Source organism: Narcine bancroftii, chromosome 2, assembly GCF_036971445.1.
Source record: "Narcine bancroftii isolate sNarBan1 chromosome 2, sNarBan1.hap1, whole genome shotgun sequence".
Taxonomy (NCBI): Eukaryota; Metazoa; Chordata; class Chondrichthyes; order Torpediniformes; family Narcinidae; genus Narcine; species Narcine bancroftii.
In genome coordinates, this window is record NC_091470.1 from 146548564 (window position 1) to 146575537 (window position 26974).

The 26974-nt window shown below is 40.8% G+C and overlaps 1 protein-coding gene across 14 annotated transcripts in view; it reads left to right on the top strand.

Moving 5' to 3' along the window:
* kif1b (kinesin family member 1B) overlaps positions 1-26974 on the top strand; it is a 222730-nt gene that overhangs the window by 1286 nt on the left and 194470 nt on the right. For 13 of the 14 annotated variants that reach the window (XM_069918476.1, XM_069918472.1, XM_069918462.1 and 10 more), the window contains exon 2: positions 203-345. In XM_069918476.1, coding sequence (XP_069774577.1) covers positions 240-345 — 106 coding nt within the window. In that variant the 5' untranslated portion in view covers positions 203-239. Of the gene's footprint in view, positions 1-202; positions 346-26974 lie in introns of those variants that run through there. The other variant, XM_069918471.1, reaches the window with a different exon arrangement.

Here is a 26974-nt window from a genome sequence, read left to right on the forward strand (position 1 = left end):
ATTCTGAATGTGCTTTGGATGCATGGGCTGCTCTTGAGGGTGGGTTGTTAAAGCCCCACTGCATTGTGCTGGTCCGCAGCCATATGTAACAGCTGGGAAAGTGATCAAAGCACCGTGTCATCGGTGCTGGTGGGTGTCTGTGACTGTGTTGAGAGCGAGTCAGTCGCTTGGCTAACTGAAGTACCATTGCAATCTTTTGCAGGGTTTGGTCACTGTGTGTGTGAGAGAGAGAAAACAAAATGTCTGGGGCATCAGTGAAAGTGGCGGTCCGTGTTAGACCCTTCAACTCCCGGGAGATCAGCAAAGAATCCAAATGCATCATCCAGATGCAAGGCAGTTCTACCAGTAAGTGAAGCCATATGCCTCTCCCTCTCTGCTCAGCTTCCCTTCGTTCCCACTGCGGCACGCAGATTCATTGACTTTGACTGTGGCTTACTGCAGAGACAGTCACAAGGCATCAGGTTGTCTTTTGTGAAACATGAACCCCACTGCAGATTTGTAATGTGCACTTTTCTCTTTAACATGTCTCCTACAATGGCAATCCGATAACCCTTATTAAAAAATGTCGTTAGATTTTAATTCTGAATAAAATCCATGATGAATTTAGTTGAACTTCCAAGCTATTAAAGTAGCATTCATGTTTAATTTTTGACAATGTGATACAAGATTGAATGAGGGTACAATCAGATGCAGCATTTGGAGTGAATTAGTTCAACTCCAGAGCAATCGCATTGACATCAGAGATGGTGATTAATTGTTTTCTGGTGTTGAAATCAGGAGAAGGAACATGTGCTGTGGTTGTGTTTAAAAATAACTTTCTATATCCTGGCGAGTCATATTTCAGTAGCTGAAATGCTATCATCCACTTAAATGCATGTCCAAAGGAATGCTCTGGTTATTGAATTGCCTTTTCTCCCTTGATATTGCTCTTTTACAGTAGTAACATTTTTACAGTCATCAATGTGACTTTTAACTGTGTAAATATTGTATGCACCTGAAATTTATTTTACAATATTTGTTGTTGGGAATGTATTTTGCCAGACCACTTGAGCCTCCACAACTTGTCCTAGACTCGTACCTTGAAGGGCTCAGGCCTGAAACGTTGGTTAACCTTTACTTCCATAGATGTGTGACCTGCGAGTTTCTCCAGCACATTTGTGTATTGCACTGGAACCCCAGCGTCCGCAGACATCTTGTTCAACTAGATTAATATGTGCAATTTAAAATCGGTTTTTACTGTCACGCATCACGCTGAGTAATTTGGTCATTAATGCTATCTAGAATAATTTGCGTGTGTGTTCGTGCATGTGTGTACCTCCCTGTATGTGCACTCAGGGCATTTCCTGTGTCGTTGTGTGCTGATCAAGTATTCCAAGCATGTTTTAATTGTGTAAAACACGAAAATCTGCAGACATTTGTAAAATGTGTCGGTGGAAAGCTTGTCTCCCGAGATGGAGATAGATCAAGAAAGGGGAGAGTGTTTAGCTTGTCTTCAGCATGTGCTTTTGCTATGTTTAATTGTGTGCTGGCTGGGTGGGCTGGTGGAGGAGGGACTAGATTTGCCTTGTCCATTGACATAGCTTATCCAAATAAAGATTTTAATGCTTAAAATTATAATGCTTAGGATTAGGGAAAATATTTTTGTATTGAGTGGGAATATTTAAAAGATTCTATTAAGGCAGATGTGTGACGTGAGTAAAATCATTATTACAAGTGAATGAAAAAGAGGCCCAGTCTCTGTACATAGTTGTAGCTGACTGCTTTACTGCACAAGATGCAGACTGGTGCAGCTAACAATGCAAATGCATTGTCAGGGATGATTTTTAAGAAAAGATTTGAAGGTACTGGAACTTTTGTGCTGTATTCTATTATTGATGTTTTTTCTCTCTTTGGTCTCCTTCCCCTGTAACCCAAGAGCAATAGGGTTTCTTCTTTCGCACTGTTGGTGCTAATTTTTCCTTTGTATTTAAATTTTTGCTCTAGTTACTAATAGTCAGAATCTGAATTTATTGTCATGAGTATTATATTCAAATTTGAGAATTCCAATTAGGTTAAACTAATTCAACTAGGTTTTGTGGATTTCATGTGTGTTTCCTTTGTAATATACAAGCTTTCACATGATTACTTGCTCCATTAAAAGAACAGCATGGAACTGGGAGATGAGAGAATTTCCAGTCAAAACTACTAGAGATGGAGTTTGTTTATTGACATTTGTTACATCTGATTTGTAATGTTCACAGTTGACCCTTGCAGTTTACCTCTCATGATTGTTTCAGGCAGCGAAAGAGAACCATAACTGACCCAGGTTGAAACAAGAGGACACGAGTTGAGGGTAAGGGGGCAAAATTTTAGGAGAAACATTAGAGGATGCTTCTTCACTCAGAGAGTGGTGTCTGAGTGGAATAATCTTCCGGAGGAAATAGTTGAGGCAGAGTCAATTCTTTCATTTAAGAGGAGGCTGGATATATACATGGATAGGAGGGGGTTGGAGGGTTATGGGCGGAGAATAGGCAGGGGGATCTAGCGGAGTTGTTTGAGTGAAGCAGCGTGGACTTGAAGGGCCAAGATGGCCTGTTTCCATGTCATAAACTGTTATATGTGCGCTCTGATGTCAGTGGAGTTGAGGAGAGAACAGAGCTTGCTTTTCAATGTTATACTGTATTGATTAAATGATTTGCAATCTCCCTTGGTTGTTATTTACCACTTGCTGAGTAGACTTTCGGTTTAAGAAGATACTTGATGTTCTGCATCGTGGATTTGTTGCTGGAAGTTGGAAAGGGAAAGCTGAAATTAATTGTGCAGTTTTCAAAAGTGCTGGATAAACTTGGGAGGCCACGCAACGTTTTTTGGAAGCAAAGGGATTATAATCAATGTTTTGGGCCTGAGCTCTCCATCAAGGTATGATGAGCAAAACCAGGCAGCCGCTTAAATAAAAAGATGGGCGGGGGTGGGGGGGGGGGGGAGAGAGGAGGAAAGAAGGGGCTGGGCGGGTGTACAGGCCAACAGGCAAGAGATCCTATTGGTATATGGCCAGAAGAGAAAAAAGCTGAGGTGATCAGAGAGGGAGGGATAGCTCTCTGAATGGAGGAGAAGGGAGGGAGGGGATTGGTGGGGACCTGGAGGAAAGGAGACAGGGATAAGGGATGGGTGAGGGCCCTAATGGAATCTGGAGAGATTAAAGTTAATGCCATCAGGTTGGAGGTGATTTTTTTTTCCTCCAATTTAGGATGGTGGACTGGAATTATTTAAACTGTTGGTCACTTGATTCACAACCTTTCTGAGTGCAATTTAAAAATGTACTAAAGATAGCCAAATGCATTTAAGTCAGAAAGAAGCTTTCCAATTAATATTGTCAAAGAGAAAGATAGATTTTGCGGCTTTATGGCAATGTCATATGGCTCTTGGCTTTTACACCGAGGCAGTTGATTGAAAGGCTGAATGATATAATGCCTTAATTGTACTGTCTCAACCAAGGTATATCTCATCAGAGTTGTAATGCATGACTGGTTGGTTATTCTGAGATTGTAAAGCAGCGAGTCTGAAGATGGTTTAGTTAGTTAAAAAAGGTGCTCTGGAGTATACATATTCTGCTTGGACTGGAGATCTCTCGAGAATAAAATTAGTCATGTCTTGGTTCACTGTTTTGTAATTTTACTGGACTGAATGATGGAATCAGTTTGAGAGGCTTCTGGGCTTCAATACATCCTGACTTTAGCAGAGTCAGCAAGCAGACTTCTGGGCACGATGCTTCATGAAAGGTGACAAGACCTCGGAATGATTCTAGGGATGAGAGACTTCAGTTACCTAGGTGTGAAGAAGATGATGTGGCTCTGATTGGAACAGGGGACTTTGAAATGTCTAATGAGAGTAGTTCAGGAAAACTGGATGCAAGGGTAAAGAACTCAAAGGCACCAAATGAAGGTGATTGACAGAAGAACTAAAACTGGTTTGAGGAAAAATATTTTTACTCGGAGAGTGGGAAGAGCTTAATGCTCTTCTGGAGTTGGCTTATGAAGGCTGCTTCAATTGTGGTGTTGAACTAAGTGTTGAAAAGGAAAGAATTTGTGCATTTATGGGGAGGGGGGCTGAATTGCTCTTGCAATGAACTGGAGTGGATTTGAGGGCAGTGGCCCATCGAGCAGTTACTTTGGTGTTGTTTAGTTGGAGGGGCAGCCAGGGAGTGGTGATGGTATTGGAATCTTTTGAAGATGTGGTTCAAGAGAAAGAGCAGAAGGGCTGAGGGGATAAGAAAGTGAAATAGGTCCAAGTCTTTGAATCTTTTTCCGTTTTATTGAGATTTTTATTTAATAGCAACAAATTAACACTGTAGTTGGCTGTTGTCGACTCAATTACAGGTTATTTGTGCCAACAGAAATTTTAGGGTGGTGAACTTTGGCAGATTGATCGGGAATTTACTTTAATTAGGTTGCCAAACGTGCAATTTCCTCTGGGACAAACGAAGATATCAAGCTGTTAGTTTTACTTCCAGCAATATACTTTAGGGAAGGTTAAAAATAATTGGTGTGTGTAATATGCAAGAGTAGAAGTTATTCATCTGTTCGTGTTTCTACACTGGTTTTGGCATTCTGCTGGTCCTTCATCCAGCTTCTAATCGTCTTCAGTGACATTCAGACTTTATACCCTACCCTGGTTTTAACTCAAGAATGTTACGTGTGTGTTTTTTAAATTCAAATTTAGACATGCAGCACAGTCACAGGCCCTTCAGCCCATGAGCCTGTGCTACCCAATTGCACCCAAATGAAGGGTGGGAGGAAACTGGAGCACCCGAAAGAAACCCATGCAGATGCAGAGAGAACAGATAATCTCCTCACAGGAAACAATGGATTTAAATCCAGGTCACTGGCGCAGTAATAACATTGGGCTAACCTCTATGCTAACTCTACTGTCCAAAGTTGTAAGTTTTTAACTTCAAGTTTATTTGTCACAAAATACATAGCACAGACTGAGAAAGGTACGGGATACCAACTGAGAAGGAAAGTCGGTTAGCACCAAGCAAGGGGAGCACAAGAAGAGTGTTATGGGGTTCATTCTGGAGCTCAGAGAAGAAACTGTCTTTAAGTTGTTGGTGTATGCCTTCTCTTGGTGGGAGAGGAGTGTGTGAAAATTCATGACTGGATGTTTCTTTTCTATCTGGTGGATGTGTTCCTGGCCTGCTCAGTATTTTGTTCCCATTCCTAATTGTCTCTGTACAGAGTAGCTGACAAGGCCAGTTGAATCAATCATGTGACTATAAACCCATTGTCTAGATTGGGGAGAGATCAGAAACATGTGTTACCAGCTGAATTTTTATGACATCTGCCAGTTTTGTGGTTACCATTTCAGTTGCTAGCTTTTTAATTCCACATTTATTAATTACTTGAAATCAAATTCCCCAGCTGCTGTTCTGCAATTGGAGCTCACATTTTTAACTTTATCCCTATTAGTTCGAGTACTTGTAGGCTTATCCACTCCTTTGTGGAAATGAAGCCAGAACATTTGAACTGCAAGGCCAGATTGTCCTTGATGATGCTCATGGGGTCAATTAGAATTGCATAGGACAGTGCAGCACAGGGAAAAGTCCTTAAGCCTGTGTAAAAACACAAAAGCACTGGAGAAACTCAGCAGGTTAGGGTGGTGCGAATAGTGTAGCGGTTAGCGCAACACCTACAGCGCCAGTGACCCCGGTTCAAATCCGGTGTTGTCTGTTAGGAGTTTGCAAGTTCTCCCCATGTCTGTGTCGATTTTGAAACATGAAAGTGTGAAGATGCTGCGAATGTAGTAAAAACACACAAATGGTGGAGGGACTCAGTAGTTTTGCAGTGCCCCTAGGAGGTATAGATACATTACTGACATTTCAGGCCTGAGTCCTTCTTTCAAGGAACCCTGGATGGTCTGGTAACCCTCCCACCCGTCAAAAACGTATGGGGTTATATGTTGATTTGCACTAATTGGGCGGCACAGATTTAAATGTCTGGAATCATCTTCATCTGCTGTAAATAAATTAAACAGATCTCTCAGCGTCGAGAGGAGGTGAGGATATTTAACTGATGTTGCAGGCCTGAGCCTTTTTTCAAGCTGTCTGTGCTGAACTTGATACCCAAGTTGAAGTAAAATTCTGCTCTTTGTATATTCCCCAAAATTGGTGCTAATTATGTTTAGTAAAGCTAGATATTGGGTTCTGATGAAAACCCAATTTTAAAATCTCAGCTAACATGATTAACTCTGTTTGTTGCAAGACACCTTTGCTCAAGTAGTTGTACCTTTTATTTTCCCAAAACCAGTCCATGTTACCAAAGTGTTTGAGCTGAAATATTTTTCTGATTCTTTGAGCAATGCCCTGTGGTTCGACTTGATTGGCACTCCTTCAGTTCATGGAGTGTTCAGGGCATTCCAGCCTTGCTGGATGTGGTGTTTTCACTGGTATCCTATTAAACCATTCAGTGCTCTCAAATAGGACAAGAAACCAACCCATAATTAGCGACATTTGGTTGCCGTTGGACACAAATGTTTTGTTTCCATTACTGTTCGTATGTACGGAGCTTGGGGACACTCCAGAGAAGAGCAGCTGGTGTTTGGCACAGCCTAGATCAGTGGCTATGCAAGGGAAAGTTTAAACTCAAAGGCTGGATATTTTGTAAAAGTGACTTCAAAGTGCACCTTCTCAATTTTTGTTCAAAATTAATTCAAACTTTGAGGGAAAATGACTCCTTAGGTTCAATGAGAAACTTGCTCAGGTGTGGAGTAAATTACACATTCCTGCTTAAATCTCTGTAGAATGGAACAATACCAAGGATTAGAATTGCTACCCTGGCTTTTTTTTGCTTTGTAGTCACTACAGATTTATCGGCACAAAATTTGCTAAAATGTGCAATTCTTTTGAATTGGCTTCTCTTTGCCCTTGAGACCATAGAATTGGTTTAACAAGTCATGTACAGCAAACCAGGCTGAACTAGAGGGGCCCCAATGAAGTCAAACCATGTACTTTTGTGTATTGTCATACACAAGAGTACAATATACATCTGCAACTAAATTCTTGCTGCAGCTAAACAGCTACTTTGTTTGGAAAAAAATAACTGCGGTAATATACTTTAAAATATCATAAGGAAAGAGGCAATAAATGTAAAAGGTAAGACAATTAGAGTAGGGCAAGTGGTGTTTCAATAGTGCAGACAAGTCTTTTTGTGGTTCTGGAGGAGCTGATGATTAGGGTAGTAAGGGGAGATTCAAGAGCTTGATAACCATTGGGGGTAAAAAAAAACTGCTCCTGAACAAGAGTTTTGTACTTCAGACTCTTACCAAAGGTAGCCACAAAATGATCAGAAAACATTTCCTTTGGCTTTTGCTAGACAACTCCCTGTTCTCAGTCTCTTTCCCTATTTCCTTTCCTCTAGCTCTCTACTCCCTTTCCTCTCTATTCACAGCCATCCCCTCCTACCCCTGTTTGCTGGTTATCCACCTATTGCCTCCTGGCAATGAGCCTGTGCTGCACCCCTTAACCTTGCCCCTCCCTGCCTTCCCCCCCCCCCCCCCCCACCATCCCCACCATTTTATTCAGGCACCTGCCTACATTTTGCTCATACGTTGATGAAGGGTTCAAGCTCGAAATGATGGTTTTATATATTTTTGCTATATAAAGTAGGCTGTTTGACCTGCTGAGTTTCTCTAGCATTGCATCGTTACTTCAGTCACTGCTTCTGCAGGCTCATGTTTTACTCCAGGAAGGAGTACCACTTTAAATATAAAATATAAAAAAGTGCTTTTTCAATAGCATCCTGCAACAAACATGAGTTGGTAGTTCCAATGACTGGTGTTTGTATGAATGATTACATTGGCCAGGATCTTGCTGGATTTTCTAATAATGCTGGAGAATAAATAAATTTATTCACAAATCACAATTTTGTGGGAAAAAAAATATTTTTAATGTCATATTCTTGAACTAGTGATGTATAAAATAACTGCATTTAATGACATGAAGCCAATAATTTCTGTGTTATCTCTTTGTTAGATCTATCTAATAAGCTTCATTTTATTCATTTGCCTGAACCATGCAATATACTTTAAGTGATGTAGCAATGAAATGCAAAAAGAATAGGTATTGCATATTTTATTGAAAGTAGTGCAAAGTAATTTTTGCTTTGCAAATACAAGTCATTGCCATGGAGCCAGTACATTGTAACCATAATTGTCTGATGTGATAAATTTTTTATTTTGTTCTCAAAGGAAATGGTGCAGCAGAGATATTAATGGAGGAAGCAGGTTAACATCAAGTGCACACACTGTCTTTAGATGGTAAAAGGCAATAAATGAATACAGATCTTTCCTTCTAACCTAACAGCTCTTTATTCTCTTTGAGGATAGATGGATTGTGCGTGGAAAGTAACCCCCCTCCCCCCTCCCCTCCACTAATCAAAGCCACAGTATCAAGCACATGTATTAATTAGTTGCTAAGGAAGCAGCCAATCCATTTTATTCTTTGTGAGGAAATTGTTGAAATGGCATCTTCAGACTGGTACATGAAGCATTCTGCTGGAGGACCTTGGTGTGTTTAGCTGTGGAGGCAGGGGAAAGGATTTATCGAAGTTTCAGGATGAAATTCTAGCAAGATCTCATTCATGCTACAAGGATGAACAAAGAGAGACTGAAGGGTCTGATGAACAGACTGCACCCAAAATAATGACTGGTTGTTTTTCTCCATGGATGCTGCCTGGTCCTTTGAGTCTCTCCAGCTTCTCACTGTTCACTTGAGATTCCAGTATATGCAGCTTTTTATTTGTTTCTCTCTTCTTCCCTTGATGAGGTTCAATGGCTGTGTTTTTCCAGCAGATTGCTTTTTGCTGCAGCCTCCAGCATCTCCCATCTCATGATTTGCATTTGAGTTTTTGTGATTGCTGTTGGTAGCTTAGTTAAAACAGTTTTGATTATTAAAAGAATGGTTGCATTGCATGCTCTTGCCTTGTAGGTCTCTCTGGCTCCCTGTTGATTGATTTGTCTTTGCAGCACACTGTTACAATCACTGCAAAAGAAGGAATTATTGATCTTTGGATCAGGCTTGGATGATGCACTAGAATTACAGGAATGAAATCCAGTACTAATAGAAAGCAGATAAATACTACAATCATCTGTGTGCTACAATTAAAATTGAGGAAAATGTGTACAGAATCGATTTTCATTGGGGTTTCAATTGATTTGGAATTGATGTCCGAACCCACATCACGTTTACATTTTAAATCATTCTAATATTGATGGGGGAAGCTGATAGAAGGGTTGCAAGGTGACAAATAAAGGTTAGAGAAAGCTACTGTGTTTTTTTTTTATTTCAAAAGAAAATCAAAGGCATGAAAATATGCACAGTTTCAAAATGTTTTCCAAACTGAAACAAGTCCTCTTTTTGGCACAAGATAGATAAACTGAGCCTTAATATTTCAACACTTGCGGATTGTAGGTTTTGTGGAGAATTTATTCTTAATCGAGATGTCTATCTGGGGAGTGAGTCTATCTGAGGAATGGTAGCAGGATCTGGCCCCTGCCTTGTGCTCACCTCTTAATGCAATCTCCGTGGCTGCACTTACCTTCTGCAGTCCCAACAATATATTTCGAGCTGAGGGCCTCCGTGTCACCGCCATCTCACATCAAATGGTGACCAGTCCTTGGGTGGTGGGACCTGAGGCTCCATCCTGGACTTGCTTTGGTGGCTGAATTATGGGGGATGTCAAGTCACGTTTATTTATCATTCATGCCATGCTCGCACAGTAAAGACAAGATAGTGTTTCTCCAGGACCACATAGCATATTTACATAAATAGAAGTTAAACACATTAAAATATTAATATATTAAGACGTATACAGTAACAGTCCAAATGTCCTGGGAGTTCAACAGTCCGATGGCTTTGGAGCGAAAAAGTTGTTGCCCAATCTGGATATAAGGGCCCTGAATTACTGCAGTATCTCCTACCAGATGCCAGAAGGGAGAACAGTTGACATGAGGGGCTTGTGGAATCCTTCGCAATGTTTGTTGCCCTTTTTGCCTGCAGCGAGTGTTGTGGAATAGAGCCCCCAATGATCTTTTCCGCTGACTTCACTATCCCTTGCAGGGTCTTGCAGTCCAAGGAGGTACAGGTTCCAAACCAGGCAGTGATGCAGTTGCTCTTGAAACGTCCTCTGTAGAATGTAGTGAGGATGGAGGGTGGGAGATGAACTTCCTTCAGCCTTCGCAGGAAGAAGAGGCGCTGCTGGCGTGTGTGTGCATATCTCACCTCTCGTCCCTCTGTACTGCAGTGTTTTTAGGTCTGGAAGTCAGGGATTACCTCAGTCAAACTCCTAAAGATGAGTGCACTTTGTCTCAATAAAATGATTTTGTGGTCAGGAGGTTTGACGTTATTTTGTTGGCAAAACCAAAAGAATTACTGATCCTTTATTTACTCCGAAATATCTGATTTGTGGGTGGGAGGGTGGGGAGATTTAAATGGCGTTGCTTCAGTTGTTGATCATTTGCTTTTATGGCTACTGTGAGATGGTGCAGATGAAGATGATTGAAGATTAAAACCTTTCTGAAGGAAAAGTATAAACTTTTTCTGCGGGCATGTGATAGATCAATGAACTGAAATAAGCCTTTTTGATCATCTTTGTAATTTGAGACAGCCTCTTCTGCACTTGGCTGAGAGAACTGTTATTACTGTGGATCGCAAGTAATTTTGAGATCACCAGTAAAACTTGTTAGTGCTGGAGCAGGATGTGAACTTTTGTTTAATTGGGCACCTTCTTTGAATGCATTTGATAATGTTTCATGACTGTTTCATACAAAAAGGTTGATGAGCAGGGGGGAGCAACATGGGTGTTAGTTCATTGTTAGTGGTGGACACGATGGTATCCATGAATGATGGCTATTTCCAAGGCTTGATTTACAAGATCCAAAGTTCCTTTTATGTCACATAATATTACAAAATGTAACATACGTGACATACTTCAACTTTTGTCTGCCGTAAGGCATACAAAGAGTCACCGTGAGCATTGCTTGGCATCACCAGCATTAAGACCAAGAGAAGCAAATAAGGATTCTCTTCGGAGTCACTGAGTGTCTGTGGATTCACCTGCAGTGCTCTTGTTCGATTCATTGGCAACTTGAGCTTAGATCCAAACCTCCAATGCAATCAGAAAGCCTTCAGCACCTGAGGCTTTTTTAGGAGCCTGTCTTGCCCTCAGCACCCTCTCGAATCCTGGTTTCAATACCAGGTTCCCATTGAGCAAGTCTCCAGGACTCCACAGCCTGTGTGAATTCTTCAGCTGCTGAGCCCCTCTCTGGTCGACTTGCTGTGATCACCTTCCCTAAAGGGTCATCTCCTAGGCTGCTGCTTCTCACCTGCACTACCAGTGTTGGGAAGTGATGGAGTGTAAGTCTTTTTTTGGATGAGAATGGTGGTCAAGGAGTAGAATGAAGCTCAAATGAAGAGGTGAGCACAAGGCAGGGGCCTGATCCTGCCACCATTCCTCTCTGAAAGACTCATTCACTCACCAGATAGAAATCTAGATTAAGAATAAATTCTCCACAAAACCTACAAGAGACTAAGGTGCAGAAATCTAATGAGAAAACAAGCTGCTGCCAGTTCAAAGTGGAACAGGCTGCATTCATGAATGGAAATCACTCATCACCACTTCAGCTCGACATCCTGCTTCAGGACAGTCTGACAAAGGGGCTCATGAGGGCTGGGAAAATTGCAGAGAATGAGAGATGCCAATTTATACCAGGATTACTAACCAGGCAATGCTTACAGTTTATACCAGTCATTCTCAATGGGGTGCCATGCAGACCCCATGGGGGCCACAGCACATTTTGAGGGGGGGGGGCACAGACGGAAATCGTTAATCAGGGGCCTCAAGGCACATTGGGGGTAGGAGAGTAGTATGGAAGAAACCAACTAAACGACTGTTTCAGAGGGAAGGGGCCCATAAACTCAGCAAAGTCCTAAGGGGGCTAGAGCCAAGAAAAGGTTGAGATTGACTGTTTTAGACTCTTGTACAAAGTTGGAGGGCGTAGAAGGGAAGGAGAGGTGCAGAAGTGAATTATCATCTTGATCAGGTTTTCAAAATGGAGCCTTTTGTATGAGTATGTGACATGAATGTAGCTGTGACATAATATTTCACACAGCTTGTCCCTGGGCATTTATTTTTGACCTGCCCAATCTACGAAGTTCCAGCAAATTCTCAGAAGCAGTTGGTGATGCTGATTTACTTATTTTTAATCTGCTGTTTTAAATTCCTGCAAGGTTGATGCATGTTACAAATCTATTTCTGATTTTGAATACGCTGCATCAGGAGTGATCTTGCCTCCTTGAATCCTGTCCTTGGCTGGTATATCAATACAGTCAGTTCATGGATTTATTTTTAATCTTCTGATGCACCCTCAGGATGACTCCACATTCAGGAATTTATCTCCATGTTGCTAACTTGCTTTCTTAAGAAAGTGACCAATATCATGGCAAGTAGCTCTGATTTTCCAGATTTGGAATCTGTCTTGGTGAACTTCATGCAAACGTTGACTTGGAAGGCCATTCACCTTGTGGAAAATGCATGGGAACTTATCAAATTGCAAATGACCAAAGACTCAAATTCAAACAAACGGTGTGATGGCAAAGAAACTGGAGGTGGTTGCTCAGAAGAGATGGCAAGGAGAAAGAAAGTTTCTTTGTTTCCATTTCAGGACCTCCAAAAACACTTGCCAGCCATTGATCTACTTTTGAAATGCAATTGCTGTTGCGAACAGGAAATTTAGGCTCAACTCTTGCATCAAGATCACTTTCACATCAGATGTGTTTTGTTGACCGGAGAGAATTTCTGGAGGTCCTGATAGAGATGCAAATATGCTATAGAGATAGACCCATAGAACACCACAGCACAAAAACGGGCCTTGCTGAAATGTTATACCACCTGGTTCCGTTGAACTGCTGCTGGACCATAGTCCTCCATGCCCCTTCCAACTGTATAGCTATCCAAATATCTTTTAAATGTTGAAATCAAGCCTGCATCCACCACGTTTGTTGGCAACTCACCACTCTGAGTGAACAAGTTACCCCTTTAGTTCTTCATAAACAGTAAATCTTTAACCCATGTCCTCTAGTTCTTGTCTCACCCAACCTCATAGAGTAAATGCAAGCAGTCTTTTTTCCAATCTATATCCCTCAGAACTTTGTATACCTCTATCAAATATCTGTCATTGTCTGACTCTCTAGGGAATAATTCCATTCTAAATGCTTTCCTGCAGGGGGTCCAGTAAGATTTAGAAGTGCTGTGTGAAAGAAAATTGGCCAGTCTTGTACTTGTGGGGTGAAACATGAAAATATCTGCAGGAACTGTGATTGTAGTAAATGTACAAAATTGCTGGGGAAACTAAGGAGGCCCCATAGGGTCCATCAGAGTGGCAAAGATCGATAACCAACATTTTAGGGCTCTGACAGTTTTGTACTTGTTCTTGGTGTGCGAGTCACTGGGACGGATTGATGTTTATCTAACTGATAGAGGAAAGGAAGAAATATCACCCTACAAATGTTGGGTCATGTTCCTTACACTGCGGCTGAAGTGTATTTGTTGCAAGTGCAAGAAGATTTATTTGTAAGCAAAAAAAATCCATGTGGAAATCCTGACAAACTAGAAAACACTGCATAGAGTCAGCAGGTTAGGCAATATTTGAGGAGAGAGGAACAGTCTGAGCCCTCCTCTTCTCCCACAAAAGCAATGTGATGTTATAGATTCATAGAGTTCAAGAGCACAGTTACAGGCCCTTTGACTAACGTCCTTCCAATCAAGCTTGCCCCCTCACCTGAAATCAATACACCTTTAATTCACTTTCTTTTAGATATTAAATGTAACTATAACACGTTTTCCCATGATTCAGTGGAATTGGGGCCCTGGTGGGTCCCAACTATGTTGGTCCTTGTGAGCTTGATGTCAAAGTAGTGGGATCTCCAAATGACTGGCATTTTACTATATCGGGGAATAAGCTCATGATCAAATGGACAGAGTGGTATTTTGCTTCACTCTTGGGATGGATTCCCAGCAGAAAGAGAGCATGTGGAATCTGTGCTAAAAGAGGTTCCATGTTATGTGTGTTACCTGTGGTGTCGCTATTACCTTGTGGTCTTTTCTCCTGACTGTTGCCTCAGAAACTGGTTGAGGCCTTGAGAATTCAAGTAATCTCACCCCAGAGATTTCCTGAAGGTTATGTGGTCATGGGTAGTCGGCATGCCAGAGAGAGGTCTGCGAGCCAAACATCGAGGATGAAGACAGCAGCCTTCATGATTTGGAGATGATGAGAGCTGTCTTTGAACAGTTCAAGCAGCTGCTGCTTGTGCCCAGCAATGAATGAAGACTTGGATTTGTGGGTGAAAATATTTGGGATGTGTTCAGTTTTTTTTCTGGCAAATATTTTGAAGAATACATATCAAAGATCAGATTTATCGTCAAAGTACATGAATGACAACACATACAACCCTGAGATTCTTTTTCCTCTGGGTGAGGCAGAATTACCACTTATTGGTAGTACAAAAAAACTACACGTGTAAATATCCAAACAATTAACTGTAAACAGATAATGAATATACATTCATTAAAATGACTAGTGCATAAAAAAACTCAACTGAATGTATACATGGAAACAAATAAAGTAATGTAAATAAAGAGGGAAAACAATAAAAGGCAAAAGTCAAGAGTCCTTAAATGAGTCCGTAATTAAGTTTGTTGTTGAGGAGTCTGATGGTGGAGAGGTAGCAGCTGTTCCTGAACCTAACTTGGACCTGCAAGTTTCGTGGCACCTATACCTCTTCCTTGATGGCAACAGGAAGGACAGAGCATATGCTGGATGGTATGGATACTTGATGACTGCTACTGCTCTCTGATGGCAACGTTCCCTGCAGATGTTCTTGATGGTGGGGAGGGTTTTGCCTGTATGTCCTGCACTGTGTCCACTACCTTTTGCAGGACTTTCTGCTCAGGAGTATCAGTGTCTCCATCCCAGTGTGAGATGCAGCTGGTAGCACACTTTTCACCACACATCTGTAGAAATTTTCCAGGGTTTCTGATGTCATACCAAAAATCTGCAAACACCTGAGGAAGTAGAGGCGCTGACACGCTTTCTTCAGGATGCCATCAGTGTGTTGGGTCCAGGAAAGATCCTCTGAGATGGCGACTCCGAAGAATTTAAATTTACTCACCGTCTCCACCTCTGATCCCCAATGACTCACTGTTGGGTGAGTCTAGATGTTATCCTCGTAGACCTGGACTTGGAGGGAGCAATCCAGTGATTGGAGTGTGGGTTGCTGCCTGTAATTATATTCTTGTTGGTTTTTCTGCCTCTTTGTGGTTTTCTGCTTGGGAGATGATTTCACACTCAAACCTTTTGATCAGCAACCCATTGTGAAAGTTCATGCATCATAGTCTGGAAATATATTTCTCTACATGTACGAAACTATTCTTTCAACATACAGTGAGTTTCAATTTAATACCTCTGTGGTTGGCTGAAGGAGGGGGGTTCTTTTCTCTTTTTTATATATATATATATATATATATATATAAACATGAACATTATTTATATATATATATATATATAAATAACGTTCATGTTTATGGTTAATTGTTTTATATGTCATATTATTTGTTTTTTAAACGAATAAATAAAGTTTAAAAAAGATTAATACCTCTGTGCACAGCAGTATGGACGTAGAATTTCATTTTATTTTTTTTTACACACTGACTGTGAATTGTTTCACCCATGCCAGCATTTGTTCATCTGATAATTGCTCCAGAGCTTGAGGCAGTTGAGAGTCGACCACTACGGTAGGTTTGGAGCCCCGTGAAGACCAGATGAGGCAAGGTCTGCTGAGTTGCTCGTTGAATGCTGTTAGTAAACCAGGGGATGTGGCAGAATGTAGTCACTTCCTTGTTATTCATCACCTTCTGTTTTTTCACCAGACCATCATCGTTTGACAATTTAATGACACTGAAGTCCCCTTCATTTGAAACCTACAGGATGGAGCTTGTGTTTAAAATGTCAGCATTGGACCACTTTGTGCAGACTTCCTTTTCATGCCATTTTATTCTTGATTCGTATTTTACATCAAGTCCAAACAATATCACTTCTTGCAAACATTTAGACAAATATTTAGGACCTGGGGGGGACATTCTGAAAACAATTTCAGAATGGTGGATTTTCCACCGGATCCAAATTTATACCTTCAGGGAAATATGGGCATGTGTTTTAAACTGTCCAAGTAACACATTCAGTTCATGAAGGTAGCCTTGGTGGTAGTCAGGAAATTTATGGCGGTCACGTGGAAGTCTGACTCCCAACAAAGTATAACACGATGGAATACGTGTAATATTTCCCTGGAGAAAATCACGTACCATTTAATGAGGAAATATGACACATTCGTGGGGATGTGGCAGCCTTTTCTGCAGCACATAGGTACGCAGCTATAGCTAAACCCCTTCCAAATTGAAGAAAGGTAAAAATCTGCACTAAAAGTGGAATGATTATATCTATATAAGAAATGAAGTGGGTCGTGGTGCAGAGGACATGCTCTTGTTTCGTATCTTTTTCATTTTACTTTGTTACTCTGGGTTTATATTCGGTTCCTTTTAGGGTCTGCGACTAGACTTTTGGATTTTTTTTGTTTGTTTAATTTGCATAATCTTTTCCTTGTGGTATTAGTGTATAGGAGGGAAGGGAGAAGGGTGACGGGAGAGGGGGGCTGGTGGGAAATGGACTCGGAATGTAATGTATCATTGTTGAGAAGGTTGTACTGTTGTTTTGGATTTGTGTGAGTCTTGGAAAATCAAAAATAAAATATTAAAGAAATGTTTATAAGCATGGCACATTTGGTATAGTGGTTAGTGCAATGCTGTTACAGCGCCAATAGCTGGGGTCCGAATCTGGCACTGTATGTCCATTTCTGCATGGAGTTCTTCCGGGTGCTTCAGTTTCCTTTCATCCTCCAAAATGTACCAGGGGTTATAGGTTAATTGGGTGGCATGGGCTTGTGGGCCAAAAGGGTTACCGTGCTGTTAGTCTAAACTTTATTTTTACATTTAAATTTAAAGCTTGTCCTTAAAAACAAAAGGAATGAGAGAATAAAAGCTGTTTTATTTTTTTTTCTGCTGAGATCTGACAATCTGAATATATTGAATATCAAAGAGAGATAAATCCATGTGACTTAAATAGTGCATTAAATCTTGGAAGGATTGGCTTACGTTCTAGCTTTGTAGCTCATTGATCGGTACAGCACCAGATGGACTGGGTGAGGGGAAAAATGTACTTTGAGTAAAAGTTAAATCTAATAGCAGAACACTTGCATGCGGTTTGGCAATTCTGTGAACTCAATTTGCATTTTTTGGGAATGTTGAGGTTGGGAATAGCTTGGGTTGGACCCTTCTGGCTCCAGGTGGAGGTTGGGTTGATTGATCTGGATGCCTACATTTTGTCACATGGTTTATTGTTCATTGTTTATACAGGTTGCAAATGGAACATGGGTCTTAAATGTAGAAAAGTCAACACAGTAACACACTGATAATGGTGTTCGAAAAGCAGATTACTGTGTTACTACCCAATCACACTTTTTACTTCACTTTCGGTGTCCAAAATTAAATTTCATATTTGCACACCAGTATAATTTTTTGGTGATCCTGGTGTATTTAAAGGGAGCAGAAACTCATCCGAGACTATTATTAACAAAACTATTTATTTATTTGTATACACAAATAGTTGTCCTACATATGTACTATTTGTCTGTATGTTTGTTGTTCCTGGTTGTGTGTCTGCCTGTTTTGCACTGAGGACCCCTGATTGGTCAGGTTGTCCTTTTGCAATCAGATGATAATAAACTTGAACGTGTGTGTACTCCAGCCCCTGGCACCAGCAGCCCACGATCCAAACTATGGGGATTATAGGCACCAACCCCTGGCTTGTAGTCCCGACCCTAGATCTGGCCGAACACCCTGTTTGTGCTGTGGCCTTGGCTTGTGTTCCAGACTAATGAAGGAGGCAGATGCTGACCCATCAGAATGACCAAATAATTGGATGCCAGTGTTTCAATCTTTAATGCAGCATTGATTTAATATACTCTGCATGTTTGTAGTTTTGAGAGAAAAGATAATTTTCACAGTGGGACTGGTAGACTACTTTTAAGGGAGTAGGCATATGCTTGATGGATTAAATGGAGTATTTCTATGCTGTAGGTTTGCAAAATAAACATGCTATTAAGAATAATGCATGAAGTAAATTTCGTACCAGTGTTTAAAAATAAATGGACATTTTGATATAAAGTTGTCAGAGGTTGCTTCCAGATATCTTTTAGCATCGATGATTGATGTTTGAAATTATACAAGGCCAAAAATTTTTGCTTGAAATGTTTCTGCTGAATATTTGTTTTGCATTATTAACACGTCACTATTTGAAGCCTTTCACGACATGCTGTATAAAACCAGAATCCATTTAATCTTCCAGGAAGGTCTTGTATAAAAGCCAGCAAAGATAACACCCTCACTCGGCGACAGGACCATTGATTCAATAGATTAAAGTAATCCTGGCATTTGAATGCTGGGAATGGTCAGCCTGTCAATGACCAAGTCTGATGGAATTAACTATAGTACAACTCCAATGATCTGAAATCCTCATTTATCCTAAATTTTAAAAAAAATTCAGATAAATGAGGATATCCGAAACGATCATTTATTTAAAATTTTTTCGGAGCTGAACTGACCTCACAGGTTGGAAAAAAAAATTAACTCAACATGAAATTAGAATGAAGATTGTCCTAGTTTCAAATAACTTCTTCCCCCCTCTTTCCATTTCTTCTTTACCTTCCCCTATTGACTTTTCTCTCCACTCTTGCCTCTCAAACTGTATGCCACTGTCTCTCAGCTGCAAGGGTTTGGAAGAATCCCTTGTCCCAGTATCATCAAGGAGAGTTGCCTCCTGGACAGGAGTGGGACCTAGAGCTCAGTGGCATTCGCTCCTCTCCCCTTCCCTCCCTCTGCTTAAAAAGTCTTCCTTGTTTGTTGTTGTTTAAACAGTAGCTGTTGCTACTGGGCTGTTTTCTTAAAAAAAAAGATCAGTTATCCGAAAAAAAAGTTCATCTGACATAGGCCAGGTCCCAAACATTTCGGATAATTAGAGTTGTACCGTATTTGTAACCTCTGGATAATTTGCCTGTTAAGTCCATTCTCGATCATGTTTGTATTTACCGTCCACTCTGTCCTTAATAGGACACGTGCACAGGAGAGCTTTGTGGCTAAGCTACAATTTGTAACAACATCATGCATTTGAATGGATTTGGCTGTTCTTTACTAGGAAAGGTTGCAATTTATTTGAATTTAGGTGCAGAAAGTTACTTTTATAGAACATAGAACAATACTGCACAGTACAGGCCCTTTGGTCCCTCGATTTTGTGCCAAACCATATATCCTTTTTAAAAAAAAGCAAGTAGTTAATAGACATGTTTACACTGTGATACTGCTGGAAAACAACGTGACATGTTCATGATAATAAATTCTGATTCTGAGATATAATTTAAAAAATAATAGATCTGATCTGAAATGCAATCTTAACAGGATTTATTAATATATTGGCCCACATAATTTAGATTTTCAGTGGTGGAGGTGAAAATTTTCAGAAAATATTTAATTTCGAATCAAATGTGACTGGTATGACATTCCATTTGGGTTGGCTGGACGAATATGCACTTTTGATTGGATATTGTTTCTTGTATGTTGGCCATCGCTCTTTCTGAAAGGAAACTGATGAAATTGAAGCTGGACATGTCTCGATAAATGCACACAGGTCGACTTCTGGTGACAAAAGCCAGAGTTACGGTCACTAGGTCATCTCAGAGAGTTCCCAACTCCATCTTTTAGTGACGACACTAGAGTGGTAGACCAAAATTCAAATAATGATGAGCCGGAACACAGGAAGGAGGTTGAGCGTCCTGGCAGAGAACCAAGATGACAGCTCCCTCAATTTCAGTAACACAAAGGAGCCAATTATAGACTTCAGGAAGTGAGGTAGAGCCCACACCAACCCCCATTCACATCCAGTGCCGCTGATGTGGAGACAGTACATACATTAGCTTCAAGTTCTTGGGATTAATCCTTTACTTGAGGCAACACGTCGACTCGACAATCCAGAAAACACATTGGAAGAAGCTGAGGAAGTTGGCGCATCCCCCATTGCCTCAATCAACACATCCCGCTGCCTTAGAAAGGCAGCCAACCTGCTGAAGGACCTGTCGCAGCTCAAACTCATTCTGTTCTTTTCACCCGCCCTGCCCCGCCCCCCCCCGACTCCACTTCCATTAAGGAGAAGGATCAAGGATGGGAAATCGCAAACCAACTGGCGCAGACTGTTTCATTCTTGCAGCCATCAGGCCCCTGAAACAACTTTACACCAATGCTCTCATAGTGCCCTTGCTCTTTACCACTGAACCTGAAATTGTGCACTTTCCCATTTTGTATGCTTGTATGCACGTTAGTTGTCTTGCTCGACTGGTCAAGGAAGAGCAGGGGTCATCAATTGCATTCGGTGCCCCATTGTGATTGGATAGACTAAGCACAGACTGGGAGATCGCTTTGAGTTTCTCGGCTCTGTTTGCCACAAGAGTGTGGATCTCCCAGTGGCCCCCCATTTCAATTCTTCATCCCATTCCCTTGTTGACACGTCTGTCTATGGTCTCATGCACAGCCAGACACAAACCTCCCACAACTTGGGGGAACAACACCTCATCATCTGACTGGTTGCCCTCCAACTGGATGGCATTAATATCGATTTCTCTGGCTTTTGTTTGAACCCTGTCTCCCTCACTTCTTTCCATGTTGCCTTTCCCCAGCTCTGTCTCTCTCCATTTTCTTTCTCCTTTCATAATCAATTCCCACGTCTCCCCTTATCCAGTTAACACCTTTTCTTGGACTGGATTCCTCCCTCAGCTAGCACTCCTGTTTTTTGTTTATTCCTTGAAGGGCTCAGGCCCAAAATGTCAGTACTATAACTTTGTCTCCTATGGGCGCTGAAAGACTGGCTGAGTTCCTCCAGCATTTTGGTGTGTTTTTGCTCAAGGAAGAATCCTTTTTGCTGTACCAGGTGTAAAATTACAATAAGCTTGATACATTGGGTAGAAAAAGCTTGAACTTTGTCAGAAAATGAAAATATCTGTTTCATTTATTTTTGTGCAGGTTAAGTTTGTGGATTATAATTATGTAATGTTAAATTGTCAACAACTTGATTGAAATCTTGGGACTTTTTGTTGGGTTGCAGTGGTAAACCAAAAGCAGTTAGATGTCATTTCCCAACTGGATGAGGGCAATATCTGCAAGGCAGATGCGTGCTGTGGTTCAACCAGATTCTGCAACTCCACAACCCTGACGCTGGCAACCTTTGAATAATTGATGAAGCTGCAGTGGCTCTCGTGTTTTAGAGGATGAAATAGCAAATAGACTGGAAATTGACCATTCCTGAGAAAAGAAACAAAGGAAATACTTGATGGAAAATTAGGGGGGGAAAAAAATGAATAAATGTGGGAAAAAGCAACCATTTATTTTGATTATGTTTTGAACGTCTTTGAATCAATAGTATCCACTCTCAATATTATCGTTAATCTCCAACTCTTGAATACACTACGGTAACGTATTACAGTTGTAGTTATGGAAGGTATAAGGTTTTGCAATACAGTAAATCATTGGTTTGAGTTGGATTATTTTGTCCGATGTGAAGAGCAATCAATTGCTTAAACCACATGCTAGATTAGAATCTTTTAATGCATCGGGCTTCTGGAATAAGATTCCTTTGATTTCTGACGACAGAATGCAGAGAATTTTCTGGCGTAATGAGACAAGCCCTCTGCTTTCCAATCATGCATTTTTGTGTGTGTGTACACGCGCATATTTCACTGGTTCACTTTGATAAAAAACACATCATATTTTGGTAATAAATAAAACTACAATGGGTCATAATCTCTATGGCCAAATCCCTTGCTAAGTGATGTATCCTTTTATAGATCATGGAAAATAAAACAAAACAAGACTGGAGCAGGCCCTTCTGCCCACAATATCTGTGCTGAACACAATGCCAAATTAAACCAAATCTTCTCTGCCTTCACATGATTCATACCCCTCCATTTATTGCATTTTCTTGTGTCCATCTAGAAGCCTCTTAAACACTACTGTTGTATTTACTTCACCATTATTTTGGGTGCCTAACACTCCGGTTTCACCCAAAAAAAATTTCCCCCGTAAACACCTCTTTTAAACTTTCCCCCTCTCGCCTTAAATGCATGACCTCTAGTATTTTATAATTTTACCCTGGGGATGGAAAAAAAATATTCTGGCTGTCATCCCCATCTGTGCCTCTCATAATTTTGTAAACTTTTATCAGGTATCCCCTTGGCCTCTGCTCCAGAGAAAACAACACAAATGCGTCCGACTTTTCATCCAGGCAGCATCCCAGTAAATCTCTGAACCTTTCCAAAGCCTCCACATCCTCTTCGCCACTGGGTGATCAGAACTCCGCGTGACATATGCTGCCTGTAATCTCCCAGAACTTCCCTATTTTGATTTTTGACCAACCAATGTAAAAATAAAATTGGTTGAGTTTGCTAATTGATATTGAGCAGTGCCTGGATTTGAGATTTAATTCTCCAAAACTCATTCACATGAGCAAGAGTAATTTCATTGGTGCAATGAATGAAGAATCCTTGATTTTTGTGACGAGCAAAAGAAATTTAACGGAAAAAAATTAGATGAAGATTTAAATTGGACTAAAGGCAGTTCAACACACTTAGTGAGATGTAATAATTGTTATGTATACAAAAGTCTGTAGACACCATGACTGAAGTAAAAACACAATACTGGAGAAAGAGCAGGTCAAACAGTGTACTTTATATTAGCAAAGATAAAGATACATAATGAGCATTTTGGGCTTGAACCCTTCATCAAGGTATGAGAAAAATGTAGGCAGGTACCTGAACTCTGCCATCTGTCTACAGTTTACTTCTACCTTGATGAAGGGCTGAAGTCCAAAACATTATTTATTTAACTTTGCTTTATAAAGGATACTATTTGACCTGATTGCTGAGTGTCTCCAGAATTGTGTTTTTACATGTCCATAGTAAGTCTGGACTTGTTGGCCATCCCTATTTGCTGTGGATAAGATTGTTGTGAGCCACCATCTTAATCCACTGCAATCCTTCCAGTGATGTACCTCCCACAGGGGTAGGACCCTGACAATGGAGGAGTAATGAAAGAAAGTTGATAGGAGGGTGGGGGAGGCAATGTGGGCATCTTCCTAATTGGCACATCCCTCTCTTTTGGCTGTCCTTTATCTCGGTGATGAATGATATTGGTTTGGGGGATGCTCTTGGAGCAGTTAAGGCATAATAACCAGTGCATTATGTGATATTCTCTGGAACCATGGTGCACCGGTTGTGGAGACAGATGGCTTACTCATCAAGTGGGCTGCTGAAGTTCGGATGGTGTCAGCATTCTTGTGTCCTTGAAGTTAAACTTGTCCAATGCAAGTGGAGGTTATTCCACTTTCCCTGACAATTTTTTGGATGCTCTTCAATCATTTTTGGATGAATTGATCATCATGGCATTAGGTTCAAGTTAATTATGGAGAAGGACCGGTCTGGGCCTTGGGTTGAGATTCTAAATTGGAGAAAGGCCAATTTTGAGGAAATGAGAAAAGATGTGGTATTTTTGGATTGGGATAAGTTGTTTTCGGGCAAGGATGTGCAAAGTAAGTGGAAGGCCTTCAAAGGTGAAATTTTGAGAGCACAGAGCTTTTTTGTTCTTGTCAGGATTAAAGGCAAGGTTAGCAAGGTTAGATATTGGGATCTGGTTCAGAAGAAGAGAGTGGAATATAGCAGGTATAGGCAGCATGAACCAAATGAGGTACTTGAGGAGTATAAATAATTGCAAGAAAAACCTCAAGAAATAAATCAGGAAGATTAAGGTTGCTATGGCAGATAATGTGAAGGAAAATTCTAAGGGTTTCTACTGGTATATTAAGAGCAAAAGAATAGTAAGGGACAAAATTTGTCCCCTTGAAGATCCTAGTGGTCTGTTTTGTATGGAGCCGAAAGAGATGGTAGCTATCTTAAATGTTTTTTCCATCAGTATTCACTCAGGAAACTGACACAGTTATAGAAGAAAAGAAAATAAGCAGCCAGGTCCTGTAACCTATACAGATAAAAGATGAGGAAATGCTTGCTGTCTTAAAGCAAATAAAGGTGCATAAATTTCCAGGGCCTGACCAGATATTCCCTTGGGCCTTGAGGGAGGCTAGTGTAGAAATTTCAGGGGCTCTGGCAGAAATATTTAAAATGTCCTTAGCCACGGGCATGGTCCTAGAGGATTGGAGGGTAGCTCATTGTTCAGTTGTTTAAAAATGGCTCCAAAAGTAATCCTTCAAAAAGTAAGAAAATTATAGGCCAGTGAGCCTGACATCAGTAAATTATTTGAAGGTGTTCTGAGAGATTGGATATACAACTGATTTGTGCGTGGTAGGTTGTGTTTAACCAATCTTGTTGAGTTTTTCAAGAAGGTTACCAGGAAAGTTGATGAAGGAAAGGCTGTGGATGTTGTCTACATGAACTTTTGAAAGGCCTTTGACGAAGTCCTGCATGGGAGGTTAGTCAGGAAGGTTCAGACGCTTGATATTCATGGTGGAGCAGTGAACTAGATTCAACAATGGCTGGATGGGGAAGCCAGAGAGTAGAGGTGATTGATTGCTTCTCAGACTGGAGGCCTGTGACTAGTAGTGTGCCTCAGATATTGGTGCTGAGACCATTGTTGTTTATCATCTAGATCATTGATATAGATGACAATGTGGTAAATAGGATCAGCAAGTTTGGAGATGACACTAAGATTGGAGATGTGGACAGCGAAAAAAGTTTTCAAAGCTTGCAGAGGGATATGGTCCATGGGTTGAAAAATGGCAGATGGAACTTAATGCAGACCAGTGTCGGTGTTGCATTTTGGAAGGACAAACCAAGAAAGGATGTACGTGGTAAATGGTAGGGTACTGAGGAGTGCAGTAGAACAGAGGGACCTGGGAATACAGATGCATAAATTCCCTGAAAGTGGCACCACAGGAGGATAGGGTTGTAATTCAAATTAGTGAGTATAGAAGTTGGGATGATGGGGTAAAGTTGTACAAGACATTGGTGAGGCCAAATTTGGAATATTGTGTGCAGTTTTGGTACCTCACTACAGGAAAGATATCAATAAGATAGAAAGAGCGCAGAGAAGATTTACTAGGATTTTGCCTGGACTTCAGGAACGGAGTTACAGGGAAAGGTTAAACAGGTTGAGGCTTTATTCCCTGGAGCGTAGAAGAATGAGGGGAGATTTGATGGAGGTATTTAAAATTATGAGGGGGATTGAAAGAGTAAATATAGATAGGCTTTTCCCACTGAGGGTAGGTGAGATACAAACCAGGGGACATGGGTTAAGGGTGAAAGGGGAAAAGTTAATGTGAAACAAGAGGGGGAACACCTTCGCACAGAGTGGTGAGAGTGTGAAATGAGCTGACAACTGAAGAGGTGAATGACAGTTCAATTATAACATTTAAGAAGAATTTGGACAAGTACATGGATAGGAGAGGTATGGACTGGGTACAGGTCAGTGGGACTAGGCAAAAAACATGTTTTGGACTAGATGATAAGGGGTGAAGGGGCCTGGTTTTTGTGCTGTAATGTTCTTGATTCCATTTGTGTTGCTCTAACTTGGAGTATGGATTGTTATGTGTCCGTGTCTTGTGATCCCTGATGTGATCAGCTGCTGAATCTTTGCATTCTGTGAAGTAATTCTTGGTTTTGGATATCATGCTTTGCCTTGAGTGTCCATTGATGCTTAATAGGTCCCATTCTCTCAATTGAGCCAGATGGTTGTGGTTTCAAGTTCCATTTGTCTACCTGAGCACAAAAAAATACCTGAAGCCCTTCAGCTATTTTCCAATGAGGCAGAATTGAGTGAATATAAAAGATCCCACAGCATTTTCTCAATGAAGAGCAGCTTGCTGTGTGAAAATTGGCCAGTGAGATTCCTATATTACAACACTGATTATATTTCATATATAATTACTTCACCCCCCCATGTAGTTTACAACCAATCATCTTGGGCCTCCATTGTCACTGTAATATGCAATCTTTTTTTTAAAAAAAGTTACTTCCCTTCTGAAATTAGATAAAGTAAGCTTAGTCTGCAGTTTCAATGAAACTGGCATGAAACATGAAAGTCTGGAGACTGTAATCGTTGTCAAAACACTGAAATGCTGGAGGAATTCAGCAGGTCTCACGTCATCTATAGGAGGCTAAAAATGTCAGTTAAATATTCATACCTCCTATGGATGTTGCGAGACCTGTTGAGTTCGGGCCTGAGCCCTTCCTCAAGGTGTGAAAACCAATGAAACTGGCTGCCAAGTTGGATGTTACTTGTCCAAGAGGCAGTTTAATTTTGGAATATCATTGCAACATCTGGCACACATGAACATTAGTCAGTGCTATGAAATGCTTAATGAACAGGCTGTGTCTGCGTTTCAACCAGAGCCATGCCTGGTTTGATTTAATATGCACTGATGGGCTGTACAAGATGCAAAATAAATTCAGTGTACAGCAGCAGCTTTGAGCCTGTGGGAAACCGAAACCCTTGGCCTAGCACACCCTCTTAATCCCAATTTCCATATTTACCTCAAATATCTTAGAATCAACTGTTCTGAGATACATATCATGCTTCTAAAAATGATTGTTACTTCTTGGCTTCCATTTGAAGCGGAGAAACTGCTTGTTTGTCCTTTTGATGAGCTGAACATGCCAAAGTATTTTGGTGGAGGAATGCAAAATTGATTTGGATTAGTCCTTAATTGACCTAACTGTAAATGGCACTGTTACCCACACAGGGAAAAATCTTGGATAACAATTTGAATTTTTTCATATGTGTAATAT